The 21,722-nt window shown below is 36.6% G+C and overlaps 2 protein-coding genes across 3 annotated transcripts in view; both read right to left on the reverse strand.

The window, feature by feature from the left end:
• Positions 1-1,394, reverse strand: part of LOC134673516 (uncharacterized) — a 297,423-nt gene extending 296,029 nt beyond the window's left edge. Inside the window, exon 1 of one of the 2 annotated variants that reach the window (XM_063531508.1) lies at positions 44-1,394. The gene's annotated coding sequence lies outside the window, so the exon portion shown is untranslated. The remainder of the gene's footprint in view (positions 1-43) is intronic. The other variant, XM_063531509.1, reaches the window with a different exon arrangement.
• Positions 1,395-19,054: 17,660 nt separating this feature from the next.
• On the reverse strand, positions 19,055-20,757 carry LOC134673611 (uncharacterized). The gene has a single exon (XM_063531609.1). The coding sequence runs from the start codon at positions 20,755-20,757 to the stop codon at positions 19,516-19,518; it is 1,242 nt and encodes a 413-aa protein (XP_063387679.1). The 3' UTR covers positions 19,055-19,515.
• Positions 20,758-21,722: the final 965 nt, after the last annotated feature.

Here is a 21,722-nt window from a genome sequence, read left to right on the forward strand (position 1 = left end):
AAACTTGGAGTAAAACATCTAATATTAACACACAAGAACTTACCTAACCAGTTAAGGTTGCTTTGGTTTCCTCTCCTTATCACAAACACAATTTATCTATGTCCAAGTACTTTCACTGTATCACTTTGAAAACAACCCAGCACAAACGCCATCTCAATGATAATGGAGCTTGCAAGTTTTTGCTTCAGTTCTTTATTATAAGTATTCACAACCTCGAGGGAAATTCAGGAAAAATCGAGTCCTAAATGTAACACAGACAACCTTTGTAACATCGCTAACAGTAGAAGTAGAAACATGAACACCAGAACAGGTATCTATTAAGTACTCGAATTCTTAACATGTTATCATTTATCAATATACATATATCAGTATTACTTTGCTTTTCTAGCTTTTAATCACAACTTATGGATTGATTTTACAACCAGACTTGATTATTATTGATACGTCCATGAGCAGAGGGTGGTCGAAACCACACATCCTACGTTATCACAACCGGTTGCTTCGCCGTCAGTTCCACATCGTCCGCAAAACCACTCTGCGGCAGTTTCCCTCCATATCGGCTCCTCCGTACACTACAATAATTTAAACTAATATCGTTATTCACAACACTGAAGAGGTAAACATTGATAGTATGCATAAATTTACATCTTGCTAACGTTACATGTCTTTCATCACAAAACTATATAACTACATTCCAATCATCCCTTCCACCGCATCGGACGCACTCTATTATAACATTAGCATATTTTCTATATAGGGTTTATTTGATGATTGTTTTTGGCACAGTCAGGTTTGACAGTTTTCATGTTTCGCACGTGACGACTGACATACGCTCCGCGGACGCGGGACCGCGGGATAGCGAGGTTTTCTCGAGCACTACGACCGTCCACTGAACACGCGCCGCTACGGGCCATATGCATTTAAAAATAGTTATCTCTCTCGCGAATCGTGTCAGCCCATCTTACTAATATGCGATAAACAACCGTAAGTCGGAGGACGGCGGTGAATGTCAGGTGTTGTCCACGCTGTCAGTGAAACTGTGTTTTCAGTTTCCGAACGCGACGTGTGTTCCTCTTACTGTTTGTGCTGTGTTACTAGAGGCAGAGGCACGCGTTTCTCGCTGCAACTGCTGAAAGGCGAAACCTGTTGAAATAGGACGGGAGGCTGGGCGCAAGCGAGATGTCGCTCTCTCTCGCGATCTCTCGCCTAGTTTCAGCCGCTTACTTCACTACGCAGGCGTGTGTGCGTGAAAACTCGCGTGGCCACGAGCAGCGAATCGGTGTTAGTGAGTTGTGGAAAACTCTCTTAGGCCGCTTTCACAAACGCGTGGGTTTTCTTGAGTAACGACGGTTGTCCTAATAGATTCCATTGTGTGCACATCGTATGCCGTCTATCGTCTTTGATATTTTGTTTCTGCTTAGTACCTACTTGAATCGGTTTAAAATTTATTGTCTTCTGTAGGTACAGTTTTCTTAATACAAGCTTATTAAGTTTATTATAGAAGATTGAGTCTTACTAAATAAATTAATTATGTATATTAATAAATAAAACACATTATTCGTTTAGTACTTACTGTCTAGGTAAATGTATTTATACCCAATTCATGGTTTTGCCTTCTCATAAAACAGTAAAGTAGTATTATTTATATTTTCGACTACAAAGCTTTTATTATTGTTTCCAGGTATGCGGTAACATTAATCCCAGGAAAATTGCGTGTCATCATCTTCCTCGCGTTGTTGCGGGTTTTTCCCACGGCTCATGTGAACCTGAGGTCCGCTTGGCAATATTTTAATCCCACGAATTGGCATAGGCTCTAGTTTTAACGAATGCGACTGCCAGATGGGAAACTAGGACTTACTGGGATTAATACGGATTCCTCACGAATTTTTTTTTTCAGGAATATTGGTAATGTCGTTACTGAATTACGAATGTCCAATTCAAATCTAAATAATCTAAGTAGCTTGTAAGAAACGTAGGTGTCGTCGTAAGGAATTAATCAATTTAAAGTGGCATCAAGCCCAATATAAACAAGGGGCCACACAGACGCGTGGCATAATCAAATAGCACGCAACTTTCTCGTAGGCTGTGTAGGTCGTCGGAGAAAGCAGTATAGGCGGAGGCTGCGGCGCGAGCGAGATGAGCAGACCAACGTGGCTGCGCACGCAGCGCTCGATACACCCGCGCCTCCTCACTCACACCCGCCAGAAATCTATACCGAGCGGGAGACCGCCTCTGACAGCTCCAATGTAACGATGTACCCTCCATTATATTGGGAATCAATTGACAAATGGGCACCGCGGTCGCACAACCACACGCACGCTGCAGTGTTTGTGGAGCCAAGGCCAACGATCATGAAGGACTATTGTTTATCTTTTTTAAAAGCCTCCTAATGGAGAGAAGTTCGAGAACAGCCAATCCTTAAGGAGCTTTATTGGCAGTCTGCGAATGGCACATCTCAAAAGAATGGGTACACCTTTGTTTGTGTAGTTCCAGGCCAGACATTTAATTAATCTTTCATTTTAATTTAGTCCTTTGACAAAAAAAACAACTCAAGACATTGTCGTTTCTTATTTATTTCTATTTTTGTTTTCATAACTATTCTACAGAAAAAGTGACCAAGCCCTCTAATGGCGAAAACCGGGCCGAGTTTATAATTTGTATAAAAAATATCCCTATTCTGTACATCAATTGTACAACTTTTCAATCCAAATCCAAGTAACAATAAAGTTGCTGTAAGCCATCCTGAATAGATCCCTCGGACATTCCCAAGCTCCCAACCATTCACCAACAAGTCTTTTGACATGCTGCTTAATTACCTCCCGTAATTAGACCGTACACAGGAAAGCTATCCGACAAGACAAGGGAACAGATTCCCGACGACGTAAATCATCTCACTGAGGCGCAAATGAGAAAAAGAAGCCTCTCACAAACAATTTATTCCGTTTGGCCCGAGCGCGCTGATTGGCCCGAATCTCGTATACAAAGTGAACTTTTTAACTGAAAACAGACATAATTACAGTGCGAGCAAGTTTTTCTCGGCAGCGGGATTAGGATCTAAATGATATTGCATAGATTTAGAAAACAGAAAAGAGATGCGGGGTTGCGTTTCGGTTATTTTATTCTTTATCGCAACAAGTAAAAAGGTTTGACGAATTGTAACCGAACTTTGGTTTCTAATCGTACCTATAGAAATGTAGGTTATGTGTACCTAAGTTGGTAAAATTAATCCATCCATATCCATGATGGTATCGCGTGAATATTTCTACCGGTTTTTGAGATACAGTTTGTTAAACATTAGTGCAAAATCTGTATATTTCAACCCTAGCAAGTAGATCATATGAATGACATGACATTGTGTCAATCGAAAATGTAGGTAAGTAATTAACTTTGTAGGGTTGTCACTGAAATAAAAATATTTCATATTAATGATTTTCTTTTACTTTTTAGTCCACCTTACGATTATAATACTTAACTCAGTTGTAGATATCTTAGATAACACTGTCCTTTCAGATCAGTCTCTATAAATGATCCACTCTGTATAATAAACAATCTTACATGTGCATGCGTACCTATAGGTACCTACGTGCTAAATTTCTATAGGCGTAGGTATCCAAAAAATATGCCACTATGTATCGCCTTAAGCCCCGATGTCCTTTTAAAAGGACAAATTCGTATCGGGTTTTGAATTATAATAATGAAATAGAGGAAGATTCAAAATTCAAAACTGCAAAAATTATTCTTGGACCCTTTTGTTAGACTCTTCTTGTGGAAATAATTAAGACCATTTCAAGTACTTTATTAAATCTGTACAAGTATACTGCGTAAAAAAAAATCTTATCCAATTTATATTATTCACATTTAATGTATTTTACCTCGAACTTTATTTCGAAATGCGAATATAGCAAAACGGGAACGAAGTCTCGCAACAGCAGACGGCAAATAAAAGTTGGTTTTACTGTAATCAATGACAGGCGCCGATGGCTGGTACTTGAATATTTATAAAGTGTCAATCTCAATTCCGAACTGAGATATTCCAACAATCAGAAGGCTTGATTTGAACCCGTACTATGGTTTCTTAAAAACGTTACCCTAATTTTAAAAATAATTATCTGCGGTATCATTCGGTACACACCCGTTACTTTGAATTTATTTATTTATTTAAACTTTATTGCACAGTAAAAGTTGTACAAAAGGCGAACTTAATGCCAGAAGGCATTCTCTACCAGTTAACCCTTAACTAATAATTAAATCTTAATTAATTATTAATTTAGTCTTTTTTGTTAATTTAGTCTAATTTTTGAGTTTATAATTACGTAGTTATAGTTATCTTGTTATTGAGTTAATTATACATTAAAACTAGTTAATTTCGCGAACATTGGCTCCGCCGTATTACGTATTTCCAAAAAATTACAATAGTTAAGAAAAATCCATACTAACAACATACTTTATGTACTTATATCTAGCTGTATCTAGGTACCTAAGCTGTTTACGGTTAGATATCCTAATTTGTTTTTTGTTTTAGATTGCCTATTAACCCTAACAACAAAAACATCCTTTATTTATTTGCATATTTAAGAACTCATCACAGATATACGTCGCGAATCGGAAAGTGAATTAGAGATTAACTAGATATGATATAGTAAAGATATGTGTCGTCCCACGGATAAAGGTACCTTATGGCGGTTGGCGCTTACGATTATTAACATCGCTCCAATATTAATGCGGCGCTATGTGACGTAAGCGCCAGCCGCCATAAGGTACCTTTTGTCGTGGAACGTCACATAACTTTACTATTTCATATCTAGTGAATCTCTAATTAATTTCCCGAATCGCGACGCCAGCCGCCATAAGGTACCTTTTGCCGTGGAACGTCACATATCTTTACTATTTCATATCTAGTGCATCTCTTATTCATTTCCCGAATCGAGCCGATAGTCAAAAGGTTCAATTTGATTATTAACGGTAAAGAATAATAATTATAATATTTATAATAATATAAATGAAACATTAATTTACAACGGCATAGTTAGAAAAGCTAGGGTTAACTGAACCGTAGGCAACACTCGAGACTAAAGGTCCTCCGACCAATATGTATAGTGAGTGGTCTGTACTAATACCCAACTTGAAAATTTATTGCTCTCTGTTATGGAATAGTTTTAGATTTAATGGATTGCTGAAACTTCGAAGGTGAAATAATAACTAAACATAAATGTAGGTATTATGTTGTCGTAAAAGCGTGCACTTACAGATAATATAGGTCAAAACTAATTTCGTCGTATTTTCGCATTTCATTATGGTCGTAGCTCAGGAGGCATGAGTTAAAAAATAACAAAACAAGCTTATCCTACTATAGCGTGCGATATACACTAAAGAGCTATAAAAATGGATCAACAGGTATGGAAATGCTACCTACACGAGGTAAGTTTTTTCATTATTATAATGCGTGTCTTATATTACTACAATGAGAAGAACTAGTATAACAAAAAGGATATATATAATTTAGCAACGCTCCTGAGTAACCAGACCAAACTTTATAATATTGTACCAAACTTCTATGAATTTACATACTTACCTTTTGCAAAACTCCGATGAAAATGGCTTCCCAGACAATGCACTTGCACTCGTATTTTTGTTACATCTGCAGTAACATAGCAGTAAAAGCGTTTGCTCGACTAAATTCGGGTGGTTACCTAATTTAAGTTGTGCTACTTAGTAGAGATTTAACTGGCGTTTTACGGTTAGAGTCGTCTCGTCTGTCCGTTTAAGCAGTCAAACTATTCGTTACAAGTTCTCAGAGTAACTAATTACTTTTGTACTGTCACTAAACTTTCATTAAAATAGTCACGGAACTAGGTGGTAATGCGAGAAAATGGCCAAAGTATTTAGTTTAAATATCTGGCAACAATAAAAATCATATTTCAGTATTTTTTAATAATTTCTAATTAAATACACGTTCTTGCGTGTACTAGCAAGACTAGTTAGATTGAGGAGCGTTTTTGTAATGTGCTCCTTATAAGTCAGAGATCTATCCAAAGTGACACCGAGGTCTTTTGATTGAGGTTTGAACCTTTAAGGTCAATAGTGGGTAGGCATGTTTATACGAAAATGGAAGCACGTAACCACTGTTTTATTAGAGGGTTGATTATTAATAATGTAACATTAGTTAAAGTACACTAGATTTATTCCTTCGCGTCACACAATCTAAGTGTTCTAATAGCCTGTTTGATCCCTGCTTAGATCTAATTTTTACTTGCATAAATCATTTACCAACTAATAAATGTCATAAAGAATTACGTAAATGCGTACGTATTTCAATTATAATAATTCAGATTAAAGAAGTAAACTGTTCAATAAATCATTTCGGTAGGTAAACACTACATTTATTTTAGCAATGCTAAAAATATTGTCAATTTTACTTTCAAATTAAGGATAACTTACATAAAATAAAAATCTCGTTTTTATGCATTGCCTGTTTGTAGGAGTGATTCTTATAATAGAGGTAAGCCTAACATGGCGACTGGAAATATCAATAGTTTCAATTTATCAAAACCATAAAATACGAGTTTCTGTGTCACTTCAATACAGGTTACCTGCCTGCGCAACTGGAAAGCTTTGTCATTTCTTCTCTTGTTCTGGCTAATCAGATTTGTAGGATTCGTAAGTACAGTATTTCATTATGCAAAGCGAATACATAATATAATTATATTCACTATAAGCGGTTGGACTAGCGCACCTTTAAAACAAACAGGTTACATGAAACACGAGGATAAATAGTTAATTAACGCCGATCGACTTGTGTATTGGCGAGACAACTCATAACAGCTTCGGCACATCACAACATTCACAACAAAGGGAGAAACTATCGCCGAGAATTATTTCTGCGCCCGTCGACCTGTCAGCGGGCTTGACACCCGTCTATAACCCGCGTTTGGGGGGAATTACTTCCACAACTCTATTTCATGTGTCAAAGATAAAAGAGTTTCGAATTTTCGATTTATATTTTATTATAACTAAATATAGTGATCCATTTAAGCATTATTTTATATTAATTTTTCGGCTGTTTTAGGTATGTACCTAGTTTTAACGTGAAAAATACATACCTTTAAAACTTTAATTAGTACCTTTGTAAATATGTATGTAGGTATGTAAACACTATAAAGTACATATAGACAAGTTAAAATACAATGAAACAAAATAGGTATATAAAATGTACAAAGGGATTCTTCCAGTCAACCTTGCCGTTTATATGCCTAGTTAGACATAGCATAATACGTGTAGGTACGAGTAAGTATATGAGTAGGTATATAAGTAGGTATAAGTAGGTATAAGGATGACATCAGCTTTGCATTCTTCAAAGAAAATTATTACCATTACATTGGTTTTCTAATAAACATTATCAATATATGTATTTGTTTGCAATGACACAATCGTAATCATGCAGTTTATTTGGTACCTATTAAAAATAATATAAGCCTGGACCCCTATTCGACAAGCGACGTTTGACGTATCGTGTTGATCTCCCGTTGATGTGTAAAAATCATAAGTTCTCGAATACGTACAATGTCAACATTTGACATTAACAATCCACAGTTAGGGTGACAAGCAAACCGAACCACCCTTAGTTTAGAGTGGAGTTTTGGTTGTACCAAATGATATTATCCACCGTTGATGGAATCAACACTCAGTATGCAATAAAATCGGGTCCATATTGGCTCATATACAATTTATTATTCGAATATGTCTAAAAATACCGCTTTTTAGTCATAATCATCATTTCTCCGAAAAATATTTCTCATATATTTTTTTAATACATATTTGTACTACTACCTACATTATCCATAACGATGCATATTCCGTTTTTTTTACTCATAATGTTGTCATTGAGAATGTATCTGTGCCCATAATGTTATTTGTAAGAATTTCTCGAAGACTAAGACGGGAGCATTTGCTCTCGCTACGGTCACAAGATTTCGGTTCTGTGAGGGTCGCAGTTCTAACCTAACCTAACCCACCTTTCTGGCAGCATTTCGGTTCTGTGAGGGTCGCAGTTCTAACCTAACCTAACCCACCTGTCTGGCAGCATTTCGGTTCTGTGAGGGTCGCAGTTCTAACCTAACCTAACCCACCTTTCTGGCAGCATTTCGGTTCTGTGAGGGTCGTAGTTCTAACCTCACCTAACCCACCTTTCTGGCAGCATTTCGGTTTTATGAGGGTCGCAGTTCTAACCTAACCTAACCCACCATTCTGGCAGCATTTCGGTTCTGTGAGGGTCGCAGTTCTAACCTAACCTAACCCACCTGTCTGGCAGCATTTCGGTTCTGTGAGGGTCGCAGTTCTAACCTAACTTAACTTGCCTGTCTGGCAGCATTTCGGTTCTTTGAGGGTCAGAGTTCTAACCTAACCCACCTTTCTGTTAGCATTTCGGTTTTGTGAGGGTCGCAGTCCTAACCCAACCTAACCCACCTTTCTGGCAGCATTTCGGTTCTGTGAGGGTCGCAGTTCTAACCTAACCTAACCCACCTTTCTGGCAGGATTTTAATCTGACTTGACCTACTTTCTGTTTATTTTTGTCTTTTTTTTTCTTATTTGGAATTCACTATTGCAGCACTTGCAATAGTGAATTCCAAATAAGAAAAAAAAGACAAAAATAAACTTCACTATGCTGCTATAAATAAAATCAAATAGGTCGAAATCGATATATCGAGTAATAATATATGCATAAATTTTAGTAATAGAGATATTTATGTAGAATGACATTATGAATATAATAAATTCGAAGTTCCAATGAGTATTGTTTAAAATGAAAATGTATAATGTTCATTAGGATGCAAAATTGTATGAGACACATTTTCGGAGTTTCAATAATCGAATTTGCAATTTTATATGAACTTTGGCGCACCCAATAAAATCAACTGTTGATTTGACGTGGATGCGAAATCTGACAGTTGTACATGTCGAATTTGGCCCCTGGGCCTTAGAACGACGTGGTAATTAGTAAATATAGTGTATTTTTTGGTTAAATAATAAATACTACAATATTATAGTCAAGTGTGATTGTAATTAGGTAAACAATTGTAAACAAATTTATATTAAATAGTTATTTTATTGGATTAACCTTGTGAAACCTGTTATACTTGTAAATACATATATAATATTAATATTAATGAGACAGACACAAATAATAAAATTACAAACTTTATAGTAGTAACGCATAAATAGTCTTATTTTATCAATACGCAAAAACACTTTATTTAACCAAAATAAGTGAAAGTAAAGTTACCTATAACAATTGTCAATAAACATTGTACCTAAGTACATAATACCGAATGTTCGCCAGTACGACCTGCGTATGGTGCCGAACGTTAAAAATTATCACACACATCACATATTATACATATTTTTAATATAACATTTTTATGTATCTACTCGTAATAAAAAAACAATAATTTAAATTTTCATCAAAAACACTGTTAATCATAATCTTCTGGAAAACACACACTTTCCCGCCTTACGTATCCTTTAGGACACTTTATCCCAGAAAATATGCTTCTGTCTTCGATGCTTGGTACTAACTTAGGGTTATTCTCAATTTCGACCACTTTATCAGGAGGCATTTCGGCCGCGGCGTCAAAGAGAGTCACCTTTTTATCTTCTCCGTCTATTTCAATCTTCATAGTTGCAATCGTGTTGACTGCGGTGTCGTTAGTCTTCTGTCGTATAGCCACGTCCATAATAATAGCTCCTGGTGGTAAACTGATCTGCCTTGACTTCAAGACTCCTGCTTCAGCAAGTATCGCTATTATAAGACACAGGGCTAGCTTGGAAAATAATGGAGCCATTTTTTTATATAAAAAAATTAAGGCTGATGTTGAAAATTAACCATAAGCGTTCAAGACGCGTATTTAAATGGTTATGAGTTGTTCAAGCTGGTGACGGGTATTTTATAGAGGTACTAAATGCGCATACGCTTCATCGCAACCGGGTCGAGGTACGGAATGATTCATGACGTGACTAAGGACGTACCTGCGTGTGGCAGGGGCTTACCAAGTTTGCTCTAGCAGTTTGCAGCGGTTATTCCCATTTCTTCCCACCGTAAAGGCTAGTCAGTCACTGGACGATTCTTTCTCTGATTTTCAACGTCTGGTGACGTGTATATTTAAAAAAACCACGGGTAATGAGCATGGAAAGTACTCATTTTAATCGAATCTAGGCATAAGAGTAGGTACGGTCTCAGTGGCGAGCGACTCTTAGTTTTCACCCTGTATTTATTTATTTATTTATTATATTTTAGAAACATACAGTCGTTTACAAACAGTACTTATACAATATTGCTAAAGTTTAGACCTAGAGTTTCATTTGTTACTTACATAAAATCACAGTATATTTTTTAAAAGTTACCCAAAACTAAACATTTGAGAGCGTAAAGAAAGGAAAAGATGAATTAATACCTAAAGAAAAGCACGTTTTAAAGTATTAATGGAACAAGTAAATATATCTATGTTAGAGAGCTTGTCATTTTCGTTAAATAGTTTGCAGGCACGTCTTATGAATATATTTTGTGCGTAACACGTTCTACTGTTGGGAATCGAGAATAACCTTTTCTTCTGACAGTGGCGCTGACGTCTACGAGGAACTCTGAGCTGTATTTGGTGTAGTAGCGAGGGGACATCTAATATATTGCGCATAATTTTATAGAGTAAGACGGAATCTGCGATATCTCGACGGTTACTGAGTGTTTGAAGTTTATGGTGGATCAGTGATTCGCTATAACTAACATGTGTGTGACCAATTCTAAAATCGAGAGTTTTAAGGAACTTTCTTTGTATCCTTTCCACTCGTTCAATATGCATATTATGATAAGGTTTCCAAACTGTACTAGCAAACTCGAGATGGCTGCGAACAAAGCTGTTAAAAAGGATTTTGTAGGTGGTACTATTTTTAAATGGTTTACCAACTCTTAGAATGAAGCCCAGTTGTTTGTACGCCTTTTTTATGACAGAATCTAAATGAGGTATGAACGACAGTTTAGAATCCATTAGAAGTCCAAGATTTTTTTTCATGTGATGTTTATTACAGAACATTTATTTATATTTAAAAATAAATCATTATCTTTACAGAATGTCTCAAAACTTATTAAATTGTATTGTATTGGTAGGTAGTATCTCCAAAGTTTAATTTATTATCGCTGTATCGTTGGTATTACGTCACAATTATACCCTGTTATGCAATGACTTAAGTACTTACCTATATTACAAATCACAGTCACAATTGCAATTGTTAATTAGGCAATGACTTAAGTACCTTCATTACAAATAGATATTATATACAATTTTTACTACTTGGTCTGACATTGTCTATGTTTTATGAATTAATTTTTGGGGTTTTCTAAAAATTTGTTGGACCAAGTAAATGTTATTTATAGTGTGTATATAGTATATATTTGTTATTTACTAACAAAACCCTTTCATTTGATACTTCACATGGTATGTTTTCAGTAAAAAATAGTTATTTGTACAACAAGAGATCAAAGTTTGATATTTCTTCGAGTGCTTATATTTTGAGTCCCGTGCAAGCGAAAGATTCTATAATCTCGCTACGCTCGTGAATCTAATTTAGAATCTTGAGCGTAGTAAGGGATTCAAAAGCGCACAAGATGTAAACAACTTTGATCTCGTGTAGTAGGTACACAAAAATTTTCACCCTAAGCAGTGGGAACATACCTAGAGGGACAGTGATAATAGAACTCAAGTATATCGAACTTGTGATAGACCCAGGGCCGGATTAACCCTAAGTCAAAGTAGGCAACTGCCTAGGGGCCCCGCCTCGGCTTGGGGGCCCCGCCTCGGCTAGGGGGCCCCGGCGGCTCAGCGCGCACCAAATAAAATTCTCAAAAGGCTCAGAATTCATGAGTAAATTTTTTTATGTTATAATAATGAATATGCTTTGTTATTGTTTTTTTTTTCGATCCATTCTTTAAATTAATGAAATACTGTAATAAAATTGAAGCAATACGTAAAAGTTTACGAGGCGCATTCTGCGTAGGTACCTGTTGTCAAGTTGTAATAATAGAGGTTTTCTTTATTGTGTTCCACATCTCCTCTACTTCAGCTTAGCCTTTGGCGTCGCTGCGCCAAGCTCGGCCTGCGGTCTCACTTTTTAATACAAAGGACATTGGTTCGTGCCTGTGCTGAACTATTTATCCTGAAGCCTGATGAAGCACGGCTTTGACTTCGCATGAAAGCTCGCCTCACTGGGGCACTTCGGACTTTTAGGCCCAGATGAAGATCGATACCCGGCCTTTTAACACGGTTTCACAATTTGCGATATTGTCAAAAATTTTCGCGCTCGCTGCGCTCGCATTTATTTTTGATTCTTTCATTGACTCTGTATCTGTTAGCTTGACTGATGAATTAATAGAGGTACCTAGACTAAGAAAAGTCTGCAATGATTTTGATAGCATACGCAGTGCAAGAGTTATTTTATACGTCATAATTTCATAGAAGTTTTGACGTTTAACATAACACTTGCACTGCGAGTGCTATCAATATTATTGCAGGCTTATGGTCGGCCAATGGCTGTTCAGCCTCTCAAAATATTAACTATTGAGAAAATCAACTTTGCGGCACTAGTGAGCTTAGCTTTTAGCTTCGCTTAAAATTGGCCATTAGAGGCAGATAAGAAAGTGACGCTGAAGCTCTCATCTTTGGTATTCCACTGGGAATTGGCCTTAAGCCTTAAGCTCAAGGGCTCTCCCTACACTTGACGCGACGCGGAATCGGCAAAAACCGATAGAATAAAGCTTTATGTCCACGCAATAAGAGCGAAAAAGACATCGTTCGATTAGGATCGGCTCGGCCGACGCCTGAAGATTGAAATTAAAAACGCAAACTTTTATTTCCCTGTACTGAATGTGCTGTGTGCAGAATTGACTGTAGGGGGCCCCGAGCTTCGCACTGCCTAGGGGCCCCGACATCCTTAATCCGGCCCTGGATAGACCCGGCGACGCGACCCTGTTGAAATGACATTTGACTATAAAGGTCACTTGAATGACATTTTGTCTCACTCAGTGAGCAAAATCGCATTTTGCTCACTGTTTTTAAGAAGCAAAGTACCCTTGTTCGAGCTGCTGAGGTGAAAATGTATTTTCACAACACCAGCTGGTAAAGGCTTTCTTGGTTGTTCAAAAACTGATAAGAAAGTTGCATTTTGATACATCCAAAAAGTAATCCGATGCAAAATTTTGAGTTTTTTCCTAGTAGAATTGACTTTTACATTATGACTTTGAATGATAAATATTTAATAGCGGGATCGGATTTGATCGTTTATTAGGTACCTACAATAATTGCGTCGTGTTACCCGTTTTACCACTGTAACCATTCGGCCCATTCAAAAATTACTATTTCACCTCAGCAGCTCGAACAAGGGTATTTTGCTCACTCGGGACTCAAAATAAGCACTCGAAGAAATATCAAACTTTGATCTCTTGTTGTACAAATAACTATTGAATTCGTACAGTCACGTCTGAAAATATCGATACGAACAACCAACCAAAAATATGTATACACAACACACATTTTTGGCACTTTGTCATCCGTAGGTATCTATTTTATGGTATTTTCAGACTTGACCAAAGTCAGACATGGAAGTTTTTATCCGCTGACATTTATACCTACCCCGCATTACTCCTTTACCTATTAATCTATCCTTGCATTAATAAAGAAAAAAATACGACAATATCTAACAATATCAATTATTGGTTAGTGGACGCTGGCAGAACTGTATAGTCATGTCATCTCGGCGGCGGCTGATCGTAATATCATGCAGATCATGAAAACCATGATATCGCGAAAGGTGAGAGTTAAAAATAAGGGGGGGTCCTATTTAGGAACAGTTTCGGACGTCTGAAGCAACCTAAAGAACCTACCATATCTATTGGTTTAATGAGATTACCGTCATCGTCATAACAATACATTTAAACTTCACGATCGGCCGCCGACATACATAATATGTACATAATAATAGGTACATATGTACAAGAAAATAGGCAAAGATATGTAATATCAATTTTAATAGTGCATCGGCAATAAGTTAACAAACACTTCACAGCACTTAATTGAGGTGAGATACTACTTTTCCCCTTGACATTGCAAATTAGGAGTAAGTAATAAAATTAGACTCCATAACAGATTTCACCGGTTGGTCTTCTTAAACTGGCCATATATGTATATGTAATCGGCATGCCACGAGTTGATATTATACGTCGAATTTGCTTCCAGGTATGACATATATTTTAATCAAGGGAGCCAGGGGGGAAACATTGCCCACTGACTTTTATGTAACCGACAGGACACTTTGTGTGTTTGATGATACCGGCCCTCTGGCTGAGTTCGGATCCTGAATTTTCGAAGTCTAAATCAGCCATCGAGTCATCGCCGTTGTCCAAGATTGTCTTCCTGTTACCGGTATTCATTAGAATTGTCTTTATTGTTTGGATCCATAGATATTTATTGGTGATATCAATTTCGCCCGACCTCTGTGTAGCAGCTAACGTTGGAAGGTATTGGTCTTCGGACGTCTTCTGCACCTTTGGTTTGGCTATCACGAAGCTCTCCGCTACAGCGACGAATAACAAGCACACGGCGAGTTTGAAAAAGGCAATTTTGGCAGCCATATTTTCAAATATTTATCACCAATGTTCTTGTTTAACCATAAGCGTCCAAGACGCGTATTTGAATGGTTATGTGCTAAGAACCGTATGCCACGGCTTTTATATTGCTTAATTGTGAGATGTTATGAGTAATATTGCATAACGCTTGCGTAGCTTATAATGCTGTGATTCACTTATTGCATTATCCTGTTTGTGTTGTTTGTTGTTTTTAAAGGGGAATCCAGAAAGCTAAAAATCTATTTCATACGAGTATTAGGTACTTCACACTTGTCCCTGAACTGTAATTTTATTCATTAAAATCCAAGTGTAGACTTACTTAACTCCAGTTTTGTTATTCTTCTCAATACAGTATCGGCTGGATACATCCTAACTTTAAAGCAACTACTTTATTCATTACGTGACGTCATCAGTTTCTTTTATTCAAAATGGGGCGTTTCGAGCGCGCAATAGAATGTTCGTTTTTTATTCTCATTTCTGGCTTTTGTAATACTGAGATGGAATAGAATAGACAGTTGTACCATATAAATATATTATAATATAAATTATTTTATTTTACTAAGAAATGAAACATTACGTAGTCTTTTCTTTATTTTGAGGTGATTATGTTGTCCCATGACAACAGTACATATCACATAACTACCTATATAGAGTATCGTGCGTTTTATTACATGGGGGAAAAGTTATTAACATAATACAAGTCACGTCGTATCCAAACGGCGTAAACCTTGAGCCTAGGCGCGCAATCTAGAAACCAGACGACAGCAATTTAGTGCTTGAGGTATTTATTAGCAACGCTTTTTACAAGCGTTTATTTAACTTGCAATGTACCTATGTAAATATGTAGTTAACTATGTTTGTACGGGTCAAATCTTGGAAGCTAAATTTGACCTACTTTCCGACTTCCAATGAAGCTGAAATTTTGCATACATGTGTAGGTCGGATGACAATGCAATATTATTGTACCATCGAGCTGTTCTGACGATGGAGACAGGAGGTGGCCATATGTACTCTGTGATAAAATAACGAAACCTAATTGTGTTTGGGGTCTTTAGAATTGTCTCGACGAGTTGTTGCCTGTGGAAAGAAAAGTACAGTCAGCGATAAAAGCTTGTACCAAAAATGAAATATTTGCCAAAAACTTATATGAATAAAGATAATAATGCCGGTGCCGTAAAGATATCGAAAACCTAAATTCATAATACTCGAACCACTTCATCTACCAACCCGTTAGATAGGTACTTTACTACAGTATTAACTCTTCGAGATCGTTGATAAAACGAATATACGCGGGTCAGAACCACGTGAGGTCGATCGGCCCGTGGAGTTTTGATAAAGATGAAATACTGCGGGCTACTCAGATTATAGTAATAAATATTGTTGAAAATATGCTCCGTTTCGTAGTCGAGCTAACATGAAAATGGTTCACCGGAGATTGCTCCCACATTACTTAACTTACTTGCCGTGTTGTACGGAGTAGCTATGCGTTTATGTTATCGATTTAAATTTTAATTGCAGTGTAGACCAAAGATGCTCAAAAGCTTACTTTTTGATAGCAGTAGATTTTAAACCCCTCAACAATATAGGGGCAAAAAATCGGAAATAGTTATTACGCTTACGTCTATTACGCTTTGATAGAATCTAAGCTAAGATATAGCATTAAACTCTGGGGAAACAGCTACCAGTATAATATTAACAGGGCTCTTATAATACAAAAGAGAGCAGTTCGTACTATGTTTCGCATACCTCCTTGGGTTTCGTGTAGACATTTTTTCAAAGAATTAGGAATTCTCACAGTGCCTAGTTTGTATGTCTTGCTACTGCTCACAAAGCTTCTTAAGAACGAGTCTTGTGAAGAGCAATATGAACGCTTATTTACGCGCACCAAAAATATGAAAGTTATTTTCTGTCCTAGACTCGAGGTTGCTGCGCATTCCGTTGCTCATCAAGCCATAACCCTTTATAATAGATTGCCTACTGAACTAAAAATCATTACGGATCACTCGCTGTTTCATAGGGATTTGAAAAGATTTTTATTGAGAAGTTGCTTTTACACAGTGGATGAAATTTATGATAATGTTTAACATTTATGATACCTACATTATTATCTTTACATTTTATTAAGTGTCTAATAATTTTAGTTTAAGCCATGTATTTCAAACACAATACTTGTATTGTTTTTTTGAATAAATATATATGACTATGACTATTTGTTTTATAAGGGGGCAAAGTTGTTGTTTAATCGTTCGTGCTAATATTGTTACACGAGCAAGCGAAAGATTCCAAACTTGATTCGAAAAATGGAATCTTGAGCGTTGCGAGGGTTTCAAAATACGAGGGTTAAACAAAATTTGCCCCCGAGTGAAACACAAAATTTTTCACCACACCAACCCGAAGCAAATAGATATTAAATATAAAATATCAAACAAAATCAAACCAAATCAAATCCAAATTAATGTTATTAAATATTTATCATCCAAAATCGTAATTTAAAAGTCAATTCTACCAGCAAACATAAGAAAACAACTCAAAATTTGCATTTGATTACTTTGCCTCACATGTGAATAAAATGCAACTTTGCTATTAGTCTTTGAAGTGCAAATTAAGTCTTTCCGAGCTGGTGTGGTGAAAAAATGTTTAACACACTCACTGCCAGCGACCCGCTAGGCTACATACGGTTTTTTTCGTGTCATCAATGACAGCTAACTGATATGGTTCAAATATCGGTTTGATGTCAGGTGCACGTTCGAATGGGCATGTGTGAAAAGGGGCCCAATGATTACCAGTTTGCCGTACGATATCAGCCTGTCTGTTAAATAATACAGTAAATTTATACATTTAGCGTTTGCGTCAAATCCGTTAGTTCTGATTTTTTGCAGACTTATTTATGATGTTGGTCCACTGTGGTCCAATGAATAATCCAAGTTGAAGACCTCGAGCGCCGAACGCAACTTTGTCAAAATCGAAAAACATGCGAAAATTTCAGTTTTTGTTTCGTTTTGGGCGATTCTAACCCTAAAAGACTAGTTTTTGATAGTACCTTCCTCAGACGTTTTTAAAGAAGACTAAATTTGCTACAATACGAAATTAGAACTGTCTCTGTAGATTAAATAGTTTCCGAGATAAAGGCTTTCAAAATTTAGATTTTTTTGAAATTGAGCTCGTAAGCTAAGTGCTAAGTGAATGCAGTGAGTATGCACTTTTGACTTAGGCGATGCCGCTTGGCACGATTGTTTCTAAGGTCAAACAAAGCTGATTTGGCTCATGCAGTAGCCACGATATCGTACCGTGCCTACCCCCCAAAAAGGGAGGGCAAGGGTCGAATCCCCAGGTCCAATCTATGCTATATTTCTTCCTGCTCTTAGCAACTAGGGCACGTTATATATTATTTTCATATAATCATAAATAAGTCTGCAACAAATCAGAACTACCGGATTTGACGCAGAAGAGCCACGTTACAAAATTCTACAATTTCACTTAAATAAAACGCAAAATTTGACAGCTCCGAACAACGAACGGCTGGTATCGTCCTGCGAACTGGTAATCTGTGGGCCCGTTTAAGACTATTTTGGCACAAGTTTCCTAAGAAAGCACTCATTTCGTGAGTTACTGTGCTACGCCGTAGCACGCTGTAGCACACCGTAGCACTTACAAAGATTTTTTCTAAAGCACTTTCATAATTATATCGATTGTATCGAAGTAATAAGTAGCTAGACAACAAAAAAAGGAAAAAGGCCAAGCAAAGCAGATGCCGTGATTCGCGAAGTCATTCCCTTGATGAAAAAATATTTCGTGGGGTCCAAGGGGAATTCTGCGAGTTGCAAGTCACCAATAGCGGCGAGCAGATTATACGGGTTCTTTCTTATTAATCAACACACGTAAGCGAGCGTGTCAGATTTATTGTATGGTATATAATATACTTACTCAAACACATGGATGGTATAAAATAAATCTTGTTGGTATCGGTCTAAAATAAAAAATATTAATTTATTTTTGTACAGATGATGTCCTAGTAAATTCGTTATGATTGTATTTATTTGGGTAATGAAATGATGATAGATACTTGTAAAAACTCCATTAACTAAGACAACGCGTGAAACACATTTATTGAAATTTCATGACATTTATTATTCGAAAAAGGTATAAAAATTGTAAGTAGATACATGTTACAATAACACCTTGAGTAAATTTTTTCATAGCTCTAAGTCTAAAATAATCTCTGCTTCGTAGCCTAAACATGAAGATCAAGACAAATCTACCTGACAAAATTTTGAAGCGAATAAACAATTACCTACAAGTACAAAGCCATATTGTGAAATCTATATTGGAAGTATTCAAGTATGAATGAAATAATGGATAGACTGTATCCACAAATCAAAATCGTGAACACTACGCGAAGTCCCTTCAGCGTTTGAGGCTCTTTTTTCTTGCGCTGAAATTTGTATTTTAACTTCGTTTTAAAATGAAGTAATTCAACGAATTTATCGATTAAGCCTCCAGACATTGCCCTAAGCAGTAGCCGATTGAAGGGTTCTGCTAGAGAAGACCCCCGGCGAATATACATCGTCTGTAGCAATGCCACAAGGGATTCTTTAATTTTGTGTATTTTGAGATCACCATTTTCATCAGCGAATTTCCAAACATAGCTTCGATGATAAATATCGGATGCAACAGTAAAAAATCGTTTGTCCGGATTGCTCATTACTTTCGTCATACATTCTAATGTCAATTTGCACGTCGTTAACGCGTTCGTTATATTCACCGCGGTAATGCTCTTTAAGTAATTAAGTTGACTGGGACTCACTATCAACTTGTAATTAGAGAACACTTCTTCTACCAGGTTTGGCTGATCATCTCGAATCGGTTGCGTGGTAACGCTTAGCAATGAAGCTTGAATTGCACACGTCAAAATGAACACGTATATACATAAGTACGGACAGTAATACCAATCTATAAGTTACTCCAGATTTAGATTTGACATTTTGACTGATGTTACCTAAAAAATAACCCCACACAATAAGACAGTCTCGGCTCATATCCCTTACCCGGTTTTGAAATATTTTCATGTATATGACTGTGGCAGAAACTAAACCAAATGTTGCGAAAATAGAACATACAGTTAGTACACCAAGCTGTTTTAGAACACCGTACCATTTATTAAGCAAGTGTGCTCTAGCTATTACGACTTTTTGTTGGTCAACCATAAAAGGATTTATGAAATCCAAGTTTAACATCCGGTTTAATGTCAGTACATAACCACCCATAGCTCCTTCCACTTTATATGTTTCTATCTCATGCAGCATGCCTGTGAAGGTAAAGTTGTCTAAGCGCAACCCAAAATTTTCAACATTTCCATAGTTTATCAATTCCACTGAGATATTTTCGTACTGATAAATCAATTCTAGTATATATTGCTCTATTGTCGGCTCCCCGTTAAACGATACAAAAGGCCAAAAATTATGAGATACAAATTTTACACGACAGCCTCGAAGCCTAGTCTTTCTTGCCCCTACATATATTTTGTCAACATTGTGAATTTCTGAACAACGGGACAACACTTGCAGAATTTTGAACACAGGTCGGTCGCATTCATCATGTTCTAATCCAAACGTGTACACCACAAAACTTTCATTTTCGTCATAGGCAATAAGAGCCACGTCGTAAATGTGATTATACACAAGAAAATCCGATACCTCTTGAAGAAAATCTTCAATATATTCGACAACAATTATAAACTTCGCTCGAGGATTCCAAAATGGATCTCTTTTCACTAAGTCCAGTCCTTGCGCAAACATAAAATAATCCTTGCACTGAATGACGTAGATATAATTGAACAGGGTGTCGTTAGGCCAGTAAAACGATCTTGAAATAAATCTCGCAGGATGCTCCGAAAGGGAATGGAGCTCCTTGGTCAGCGACTGGTTAACGTTTACTAAAGTAACATCGGTGGTATTCAAGATTTCAATTTGTTGTATTATCGTTGTTATGCACTTATGAATTTCTGTATCTTCATTGGCTTCATGAATTTGTACTACGCTGAAGCAATTTTGGACGAGGCAAAGAAAAACACAACTGAGACGATATTTTCCCATTTTACACAATAAACAGCACAATTCGCTCGATGTTGAATGCAAGACTAAGTAAAATGCCTGTCGCTTCCCTCCCTTGCCATTAAGTTTAATTCAACAGAGTGAAACATTAATCACTAGACGCCTTTAAGTGCTAGTGTGATAAGATTGAAATTTATTGTAATACACAAATGATTGGTTAAGTACCTAAGCCTATACGCATATTTTTATTGTAAATGGTTTTAACCTTTTAACTTCCCTACGCGTTAGTTTGCTCGAAATAAGTAATTACGTCAATTAAAGTGACACGAAATAAAATAATTAATCAACGAATAAACCAGCACCTACTATAATAAATATAAAGAAACCTGTTAAGTATTTAAGTGGTAGGTAACAAATGAATAGCAGTCGTAAGTATAAACATAGAGAAAAATTAAGGTTAGAGTGCTCAATCCATACATACCTAGATAAAACACATTTATTATAATACCTATTTAATACCTACCTAGCGAGCTTCGCGAAAACTTATTTATGATATTGTTAAGATTCCGTTTTAAGCAAGTTCTAAAGTTATTAATAATTAGTTAATTAGTTTAACCATATCTCTCATACGACTTGTTGACCGAAGCGCTAGCGAAGGTCTCCGTTTTGACTGCTTTCGTATGTCCGGATGTTCTCCTCTAAGTATAGTTCATCCTCTACAGGTCACAATTCTTAACCGATTCACGTGAAATTTTGTGAACAGGTTCAGTACTTAGTTACATATAATATTTCTATCCTTTCGTTTTTTGGATAATATTCAAATTGGTGGAAATTAAAAGACTTAAGTGCCATTAGGGTTTATGACACTTAAGACCACTGTGAGTATGCTGTGATAATGACTCGTCGAAGTAGGTAAGTTTTTTTTTGTTTTTACATGTTTTAACACATTCAGGGCCAAAAACCCGACTGTCAGTAGGTATACTGTTCGTAGCGACTACGCGCTACAT

Source organism: Cydia fagiglandana, chromosome 18 (genome assembly GCF_963556715.1).
Source record: "Cydia fagiglandana chromosome 18, ilCydFagi1.1, whole genome shotgun sequence".
NCBI lineage: Eukaryota > Metazoa > Arthropoda > Insecta > Lepidoptera > Tortricidae > Cydia > Cydia fagiglandana.